General features: G+C 42.0%; 1 protein-coding gene across 1 annotated transcript in view; it reads left to right on the plus strand.

The window, feature by feature from the left end:
- Position 1: 1 nt before the first annotated feature.
- Positions 2-10,569, plus strand: part of UFM1 (ubiquitin fold modifier 1) — a gene marked incomplete at its 5' end in the record, with an annotated part of 49,795 nt that continues 39,227 nt past the window's right edge. The window contains 2 exons of the mRNA XM_019523801.1: positions 2-30; positions 7,107-7,164. Of these exons, the coding sequence (XP_019379346.1) occupies positions 2-30; positions 7,107-7,164 (87 nt within the window). The remainder of the gene's footprint in view (positions 31-7,106; positions 7,165-10,569) is intronic.

The raw sequence follows: 10,569 nt of genomic DNA on the forward strand, positions 1-10,569 counted from the left end.
GACGTCGGACCCGCGGCTGCCCTACAAAGTGTGAGTGACTTGCGGGGTCCGTTCCCCCCCCCATCGCCCTCCACCCTCCAAGCCCTGGCCCTCCAACCCCACCCCCCACAGACTGACCTGTATCCAGTTGCCGGGGTGGTCCCACCCTTTGCCTGGCTACACGTGTGCGCCCTGCCTCCAGTTGCGCTGCCCCAAGCAACTTGTAGCTAGCGCAACCCAGGAATTGGCAGGAAAAACTTTGACGCTAAACTGACCACAATCCCAGGCATTCAATCGTATTTGGGGGGGAAAAAAACCCAAAAACCTCCAGGACCGAGATGGGGAGATCTAAAAAGAGGGCACATCCTGGAAAACCCAGACATATGGTATCCCTAACATTGTCAGGCTTCTCGTAGGGGAGAGCTGGCCCTTGCCTGGGGTTCCTTTCGGCTTCCTGAAGAGGCACCATGTGCCTTGCATGTCGCAGAACCTCCTGCAGCACTTCCCAAACCAGCTGCGGGTAGGGCGCCATGTATGACATGGATCCTGGCACAGATGCTACTTGCAGCACGTGCCCAGAACAGGTTGTGCCACATTGTGCATGCTGTGTGTGGTGTCAAGCCCTGGCTGAATGGGGCTGTGTGAGTCTGACACCCATATTCTGTGCTGTTGGTGTCCAGGACACCCAGTTCAAGTGTGCTTGGCTACTTGCATAGCTGCACATGGTGGGTTTAAATATAGTTATTTGGAATGGATTTGCTGCATCCTTGCAATTTATTAAGTGAAAATAGGCAAAAGGCAGGGCAGGATGCCTGCCCGTTGGAGACTAACTGGTTCAGAGAGGTGTGAGGTTTCATAGGCAGCAGCCTATTTGGTCAGGTGCTGTGCAACTTTATCAGATGCTATATAAAGAAAAGCTATGGCTCTACATCAGTGGTGCCCAACCTGCAATACGAGTGCCACAGGTAGCACGTCAGCCCCTGTATGGCACATGTTAGATCAGTGTGGGGTAGGCAATCCTGGCAAATATGGCAGGAAAAAGTGATTGGAGCAGCACTTAAGTGTTTGGGACTAATTTGTTGATATGCCTGTGAAAAAGATTGGCCCCCCACTAATCTAAAATAAGTGGTGTGTCATGTGTAAACAGGCAGAATTAAAATGTGAAGAATGTTGGTTAGGGACCAGCCTAACTTACAGCTAGAGAAAGTAATTTATGCAGCTTGATCACAACCTAAAGGGCCAATTTTGTTGTCATTTCATGATGGCCCTGCCCTTCGGTGCTGATTGGTAGAGAGTCCACACCCCTTGGCACTGACTAGCAGAGAGGGCAGCCACCATCTTGACTGCTGGCTGCCCTTTCTGCAGCCCTTCTCCTTGGTGCTGATTGGCAGAGGCACAAGCAGCAGCTGCCCTTTGCAGCCCCACCAGCGAGAATATTCCCCTCCTGGGCAGGCTGCAAGGCCGGGGAACCAGCATTTTACTGCTGTTAAGTTTTGGGTTCTTTTGGTTGATTTCTTGGGAAATCGCAGCCATTGCTGTTTTTCACAGCAATTGCTATTTAAGTAGGTCCCTAATTGTGGTTTAATACAGAATTGACATAGATTTTAAATTGTCTTATAACTTGTTTGGAAGTATTTCTCAAACAATTTCCAAGCTGGGCCAAACCAGAGGTCTGTCTAACCTAGTGTCGCGTCAACAACAGAGATATGGGTTTTCCGGAAAATTGAGTTGAACAATTTTCCAGAAAATTTTCCAGTGCCCTAAATAGAGTGTGATCTGATTTAGCATGTTTAATTGACTTGTATTTAGAAAACAAAACTAAAAAAGTACCCCCATGTTACTTGCAACTACTGGGACATAAAATTATTTGAACTGAAATATTTGATTAGGAGTTCATGATCCACAATGAGCATTAATTGCCACCACATTCCCTCAATTACCATGGTGCACGTCAGTTAATTAACAAAAGCTATAAGGAGAGTGCAGCAGGAGCCATGCAAGCTGGGGAGAGAGCACAGGTTTGAATATTTGCACCGCGAATATTCGAAACCGCGAATGGCAGGTTTCCTGTACGCAATAGCATATACTTCCCTTACATTGTTTTTTAATAAATTTAAACAAACAAAGACACTGGAAACTGTTGACGCACTAATTTTAGCACACCCAAAGAACTGTGCATGATATGCCGTGGTCGTCCACTCATCTGCTTCAATAGAGTTTTTAACACTCTTCCACTGAGGTCATTGCAGCACCTCCATTTTTTCATTATCACTACCTGTAGAATCACTTGCACTACTTATTAGTTCCATTTCAGAATCAGATTGAGGCAAATCTGATTCAGAACTACTTGAACCACATTTATCATTGCATGACCATCTTCTTCACTAATTGCTTCTGACTGATTCTCCAAAAGCAAGAGATTTTGGGAAGTAGAAACAAACTTAGCAATGCATTCATTTGTTAGTCTATTCCTTTTTTTGTCTTGATTGAGCTCAAAGCCTTCCAGTTCTGTTCAAAGGAAGCTGCTGTTGGTGGAATGCAATCCTTAGAGCAACCCTGGACAACACGTCAGGTGTTACAGTATCCCTTCCATTACCTGAGAGGAGACATTCTCTGCTGTCTGCCAAATGATGTCTTTGTTCCACGGTTTTTCTTTTGCACAGTATTCAGCAGTGTCTGTCATCATGGCTATTTTGTCAGTGTTATGGACATTCTTAGCTACTTCCATAATTTGTATCAAGCAATAGATAATTCATCTTCTGATAAATGTTGTCCTCTGTGTCTGATCCAAAAGGTTTGCTGTCAGATGAACTGGATGAGAGCAAAACTCAGATCTCTTGGTAAATATTTGTTTTACTACTACTTACTTTTTGGATAGAAGTGAAGAAGGCAAAAGCTCAATTAGATTTTCATTCAGTTGTCTGAATATCTCTGGAATATTTGAAAGGCTTAGTGCATCTCCTTCAAGTTTCTTGATAGCCGCTGGAACTGGTAGTAGCAAATTGAATGCTCCTTGAACTTGAACCCAGAACACGTTGTTGAGAATCTGCTTCCAAATGTTCACAGAGAATAATCTGGGATACTGTGTCATCTATTGAAGCACACTGCAAACAGTTCTTTGTGTACAGCAAACTATGCTAGTACTTTGTAGTCGAGCCCCATCTAGTTTCTCCTGGCAATAAAAGTGCACTTTCCTTCCCCTGCTTCTCTTTCTGTAATTTCTTCAAAGTCTGATTAGCAACATGATGATTGTTGAATTACCTTCACAATTGCTTTGCAGTTTGCCAGTATTGTCTTCACTGTATTCACACTTACTGTGTCCTTTGCCAGAAGATTCAATCCATTAGCAAGACAGCCAAATACAATTAAATGTGGTTATTTAGCTTTTAATATTTGCCACTCAGCTTTCGCGTTACTTGCATTATCAGTTGCAAGGGCTTGTATCCTGGAGGGACCTGCACTTCCAATTTTTTCACTCAGTAATTTGGCTATGCATTCACCTGTATGATGAGAAGATTTTGTAGCAATTGCTTTCATGAATATTGGTTCAGATGTTGCTAACATAATGTTCAGTAAAAGTCCATCCATCTGACATCAGCGTCAGTGATCCTGCTTGACCAATTCTTTGAATAACCATTGTTTGAACTCTGTCTTATTGTCTGCCTAAGAGAATGCGATAAGGCTTAATGTGACAGTAACTTAAATGATGGGTGGTAATGTTCCTTCCAGTATTGATTTTTCTCAAATGATGTTGTTCTACCACTTGATTGTATTAGCTTTCTGTATATGACTTGTACTCTTTCAGTACAGTTTCTACATGTTAAGTGTTTCTTCATTCTTGTCGCACAGTTAACATACTTCTGCCTGCAATATTTACATCTACCAACTTTCTGCCCTCCTTCAGTGGTTTGAACGTCACTATAATGATGCCCCACACTAGTTTTGTTTTCTGATTAGGCATTATAAATGTAATAGCTTTCATAAACATTAGGGCTGGAAGGGACCTCACAAGATCATTAGGTCCAGCCCCTTGTCCAAAGGGCAGGCAGTCAGCAGGGGTCAAATGATCCCAGCGAGATTGGAGTCCTTTAATAAACACTTGGATGCCTGAGTAGGTGCCTGCACTGCCTCTGTGGTGGGGAGTCTATTCCAGGCCCTAGGGATTTGGACAGTAAAGAAGATTTTCCTTACGTTCAGCCTAAAACAGTCTTCCAAGACTGTTTGTGACAGTTGCACCTAGTCTTCCCATAGGGTTCTCTGGGAACAGACGTTCTCCCAATTCCTGGTGCGTGCCCAGGAATGCTTATAGGCTGCCACTAAGTCACCCCTGAGCCTACGTTTTTCCAGGCTGAAGAGTTCCATGTCTCTCAGCCTCTCCTCACAAGGCCTGCTCTCTTATCCTCTAATCATGCACATGTCTCTCTGGACTCTCTCAAGCTTCTCCACATCCTTTCTGAATTGTAGAGCCCAAAACTAGACAGAGCTGTGGTTTCATCAAGGCAGAGTAAAGTGGGAGGATGACTTTCCAGGTCTTGTTTGAGATGCAGGCCAGAGTTTTGTTTGCTGTGCCGGCTGCGTCATCACATTTGTGGCTCGTGTTCATCTTGTGATCAATCATGACCCCCAAGTCTTTCAGGCGTAGTACTGCTGAGCCTATAAGTATGGTGTGGGTTCTTTCTCCCAAGGTGGAGTTGTTGTTATGACTGCTTGAAACCAAAAGCACTAATAAACTAACATCTTATGCAAACACTTCCAACTTCTCCAACTCAAGAACAGAATTGAGACCCTGCTCTGTGTGTTTGCTGAACTGAAAATGAAACAAAAATTTATCACAGTTCTAGTTTTGGTTTTGCTTTCACTTGCAGTCTGAGATGAAATAAGAATTTTAACTTTGGTTTTGATTTGACCTGCACAGCCAATTTGGTAAACTCGTAACTTGATTTTTTTTACCTTGGATTATTATGTGAGTGTACTTAACCTCCTATTTACAAATCAATAAAACATATGTATTCTCTCTCTCACTTCCTAGGGATAATCATCTGAAAAACATTAATTACAACTTTGAAACTGCCAAGCTTGCCTAATATTGTATTGGCATCCATTCATTGTTACTAATGAATTTTATGAAACAATGAATTTTTAGAAATGGAAAACTTCCCATGGAAAAATAAAGCACTGGAAAATTTTCAACCCCACATCTCTGGTCAACAATAGTAAGCAGCTGTTACTCTAGTTCAGGAAGTAGAGCAGCATATTGGTTATGGGTGTCAAAGATACAGCCTACAGGTCAGACCAGCCCACAGAGCCCTTTCATCTGACCCATGGTAGGTCAGCAACTAGACTTGCATGTGGCATCCAGGGCTGGATCTGGCATGTTTGTTGCACACACCACTCCTAGCTGGACTGGCTCCATGGACTGGATTTAGTGTGCAGGGCCAATCTGAGGGCCCAGTTTTACCCGTAGACCACACTGGTGCTACTCAGCTACTCATCCAGTTTGTAGGCACCTGAAAATTTTGATACCACTGCTTTGGAGGAAAAGTATAAGAAACAAGGCATATGTAGTATGCAGTATTAACCTCCCCCCTCCTCCCTCCCCATTGTATCCCTTCCCAGTCACAAGCAGTTACAGTTTTAGGAATATCTTCAGTCTAAGGTTATATCTTCATGCTTAATAAAAAGCCCAGATGGACTATAAATTTGTCTAATTTCACAATATTGATGTACAGTATGTAAAGAAGGATGCACAGAAAAAGTGTTTTGAGAGCTCTGTCTTCCTCCCCGATGCATGTTTTTTTACTGATGATGAAATGTAACTTTCTGTTGTTGTTAACTTAACCTGTCTAGATATCATTACTCTAATGTGCTGTAGCATCTAGTAATCCTCACAAATCTGTCTGGTGTAGTACAGCATTCATGACCATATGTATTCCTTTTGTGACCTATCAAGACAGTCTTGTAAAATGGTTTGAGATCCAACTTTAAAACTAAAACTAATAATATTACTCCTAGTATTAAATTGTTCCCTATGGAAGATGACGCTGAAAATTTATCGTCTAACACGTTCGGAAAATTGCAGGCTAGAAACTTGGAATTGTCACATGATTTTTCTTTTTGTAAATGTATCGCTTCTGGAATATGCACAAGTAATAAATCAAAATTAATTTATCGAAAGAAAATAACACTTTTGCAGCATGCTTATGTTTCCATGCTGATAAAACAAAACATTGAAGCACATAATGTTGCTTTAATTCATAGAATCATACAGAAGTAGAGATGAAAAGGACCTCCAGAGGTCATCTAGTCCATCCCCCAATAGAGGCAGGATCATCCCTATTGAAACTATCTTGTACAAATCCATTGTCCAATATATTAGTGAAACTATGCATTCAACCCTGACCTAACCACGAAGCACAACACCCTAACCTACCACAGGTAAAGCAGTGGGTCTGCAATAGCCAATGACCTGCTGCTACAAGGGATATATTTAAAGTGCATTCAGGAGATCCAAGGAAGAGAGCCATGCCCTCCCACTACACAGGAAAGGCAAATCCTTCACAGTTTGTACAGTCAAATCATGGGGTAAAATTCCTTTCTGACCACAGATATGATAGTTGGTCTGACTCTGAGTGGAGGAACCTCTGGGTTTTGGTCCCAGCACTGGCATACCCCAGTAAAATCCCAAGCCTTGGCTACAGCCAACCCCCAGTGCTTCTGAAGAATGTTAAAAAAACAAACAAACCCTGATGCATATAGCAGGCAGTGAAGAAAGTCTTTCCTAGCCCCATGTGGCAACCAGCAAAGCCCAGAAACATGGGACATGCCCATAGTAGAGAATAGACATCTGGACGTTGCTGACCAATGCTTGTCCAACCTCATCTCAAACATCTCCCATGATGGAGTTTCCACAGCTTCCCTAAGCAGACTGTTCCACTGTCAACTGTTCTTCTTTGCTAGAAGTTGTTCCTACTATCCAATCTAAACCTACTTTTCTGCAACTTCAAGTCATTGTATGAGAGCAGCCATTGATATTTGAAATTATAAACTGCAGTTTTAGAAGTTTGGAATGGCTCTTTACTTCAGCCTAGAAATAATATTCTCTACTTTCATTTTACTCTTAATTTTAGGTTAAGTGTGCCTGAAAATACACCTTTCACAGCTGTCTTAAAATTTGCTGCAGAAGAGGTAAGTAGTGAATCATGACAGTGTTCAAAGAGGTAAATTACAAGTTTCATGTAAATTTTTATCGCATACTTATAAATGGCAGAGTTAGCAGAAAAGCATGCAGAAATATGCAGTCAGATTTGCATGATTAATCACCAGGGATCCTGGTTTTCTCTGATTAAAAGAAAAATAATCCCCAATTTTCGGATTAAAAAAGTAACCCAAAATCCACATTTGACCGTGATTAAAATGAAACACTGCTATAATAGATTTTTTTATATATCTATATATATTAGTAATGATTTTTTATGTATCTCTATATTAGTAGTGTTTCATTTTAATCACAGACAAATGTGGACTTTGGGTTACTTTTTTAACCCAAAAATTGGGGATCTTTTTTTATCAGAGAAAACCAGGATCCCTGTTAATAGCGTCATTGAAGTTCCACATGAACATGCTTAATCCATATAGTTTTTAAAACCCTTGAACTTAGCAAATTTCATGGTACATATGCCAATTAATGTAGTAATTTACATTTATATAGCATCCAGCATCTCAGCTTTGCAAGGCCCTTTCCATGTACCTTTCCCCTCTGTTTTAATGAGAATTTGCTAGATTTACACACTTGATGGAATGCCCGGATGAACATCTGTCTCCCGCTTCACAGACTAGGCACCTGAGTTGAGGCTCCAGGCAGGCAGTTCCATCCACTTGGGATACAGAGTCCAAAGTCCTCTTCTGAGGACAGGCTCCTAAAATTCTCCTTTAAAAGCAGTAATTAGGACTTGCTCGTTTCTTTTTTTTAAGACTAAACCACCAGAGAAGGAATTGAAGGAAAGTAGTACTAGTGCACCCTCTGTCTCTATGTGCATGCCACATTTTGCAGACCAGAATTCAAGACTCATAGGTCAAAAAAAGAAGGCAAAGAGGAGACATGACTTGCCTACTGATTATGGCATTTAGCAAGAACTCTTGGGTTCTGATACTGGTTCCCACTTTGTTTAACCATAACAGCTGAACGGAAAATGCATAAACAGTAGCAATAATCCTGGGAACAGCAATTGAAACTAAACACTGCCTCATCCTAAGTGAGTACACTAAACTGCAGAGTCATACTTCTTGTGCTTTCTCTTCCTGACTCTGATTCTTGCATTCATGGCCATATAGTTGGTATAGATTCAGCTGGCACAAGGGAAAGTGCTATCCATCCTAGAATCTGTGCTTGATTAGATAATATCAGGTAAAAGAGGGCACAGAACTCGGGTCTTCCCTTTCCTGGGTGAATGCTCTAATCACTGGGCTACTACAGGGTTTTTCAACCTTTTTTGGTCGGCGTATTCCCGGCAGCCAGTCAAAAAGCAGGGAGTCCCCCAGTGGCTGGTCGATGGCGGGTGGGGTTTCCCGCACAGTGTGCGACAGCAAAACTGGGAGTGCCGCTGGCTTCTCCGTGGCACTGCTGCATACCCCCTGGAGCCTTCCAAAGTACCCCCAGGGGTAGGCGTACCCCCAGTTGAAAACCCCTGGGCTACTATATAAATGTAGTGGGTAACTTTCCTAACTTGGATGTAAAATGTCTGTGCCCAACATTTTAAAAAGTCTGTAAAATAAGTAGTAAATAATAGATTAATGTAAGAGATATCTGGAAAGAAGTAATGATTTAAAGTCGAGTTGTGATTTTTGATCAATAAATAACACATGATGTGACATGCGTTTTGTGAGCAGTCTGTTATTGCTGGTAGGCTTTATGCATGCTGCTGGATTGATTTAGGCATTCTTCTGCATTGAATTTCTCCTTGGAACTCCTGCATCACTTTGCTTAGTTTCTGGATCCTAGAGAAAGCATAGCTGGGAGGTAGGTACTCAAACTTGAGCAGTTTGGGGCATATGGAGAAGCAGAAGTCCAGGCAGCTGGAGAATTGTCAAGCCAAAAAAGAAAGGATGTTGTGAATTCTAGGTGTTTCTAGGATTAGATTGCCTCAGAGAGGCAAGAGGTTGGGTTGAGGTTGTATATCGGTTTTGGATTTAGGTGCCCAAGTCTGTTTTGAATGTAGTCCACGTACCTTTTAGTGTGAGAGAGACTACCGTCATCAAATTTGCAAAATCCAGGATCAGTGGTACTCAATACATCATGCTTGTTTCTATCTGTTTCATCTAACCCAGAGGTTCCCAAACTTTTTCTTATTGTGTACCCCCTTCCAGCTTTACCATATGCTCATGTATCCCTACCAGGATGCGTTTTCTATTTTGACCCCTTAAATACCTGTTTGTTATTGTTATGAAAATTAAATCCACCATAACACAATTTCTGTTGCATACCCCTCAGAGATGTCTTGCATACTAGTACCCCAGGAGTATACGTACCACAGTTTAGGAATCCCTGATCTAACCCACTGTTGAAAGATTTTCTATGAGAATATTATTCTTTTGTTTGGTGATCCTGAATTCATCCTGGAAATAATATAAAACTACCTGAAGGAGAAAGTTTGCTCAGAACTAGTGCTTTTTCTTGTAATTCTTTTCTACATAAATATTCATATTTTCTGTTTTCTTAATATGAATTAAGAGGAGGTTAGACCTATGATTAAAATTACATATGCATTCAAATAGATACTCAACATGTTCTGTAGCCCCTTGGATAAAATTGTTATTTTGTTATTGTTTTTTGACACTTTAACAACTTACTTATTAATTCCTTTTTAAAATAATGAAAAGGAATATAGGATCCTTTAACTTATTGCATGTACGTAAAATATGTATGCATTAGGGCTCTGCAGAGCAGGTAATATTTGATTCAACAGCCATGTCGAATATTAAACCGGGTCCCACTTCGATTTGCCGTCCGCTTCGACTCGAGGTCGAAGCTCAGTTGAATATTTGAGCTGCTTTGACTTCCCCATAGGCTATAATGGGGAAGGTCAAAGCAGGCTATAACTTTGGCATTTCTTATCTGATCTTGATGCAACATGCAGGAATGGTAGCTCCTGAAGAGCCCACAAAGTGTACCAAGTTTCAACAAGATTGGTTCAGGGGGTTTGGAAAAACAGCACCCCAAATTCTTGAGAGAGAACCTCCTGTGACTTCTGTGTGGAAAGCCACAGGGAGCTCAAAACTGCAGGCTTGCTAGTCCCTGAGGAGCCCACAAAGCCTGCCAACTTTCACAGTGATAGGTGCAGGGGTTTGGGGGAAACTGCACCTTAGGCTGCTGACAGGCAAAACTCGTGATCCAGATGGAGTGAGGAGGGTGGCACTCAGTCCGTCCACACCTGGAGCTTGGGGACCCCCAGCAGCAGTAGGTTCACCTTGAGGAACACCAGCTGCTCCACCAAACCAGGATCCAAGCAGGTGTGGTGGGGTGTCACAACATCCGCAGCCATGCTGAACACCCTCTCACTTGGCACACTGGTCGGTGGACAGGACAGGTATTCC

The sequence above is a fragment of the Gavialis gangeticus genome, unplaced genomic scaffold (assembly GCF_001723915.1).
Source record: "Gavialis gangeticus isolate Ggan-Ray unplaced genomic scaffold, GavGan_comp1, whole genome shotgun sequence".
Taxonomy (NCBI): Eukaryota; Metazoa; Chordata; order Crocodylia; family Gavialidae; genus Gavialis; species Gavialis gangeticus.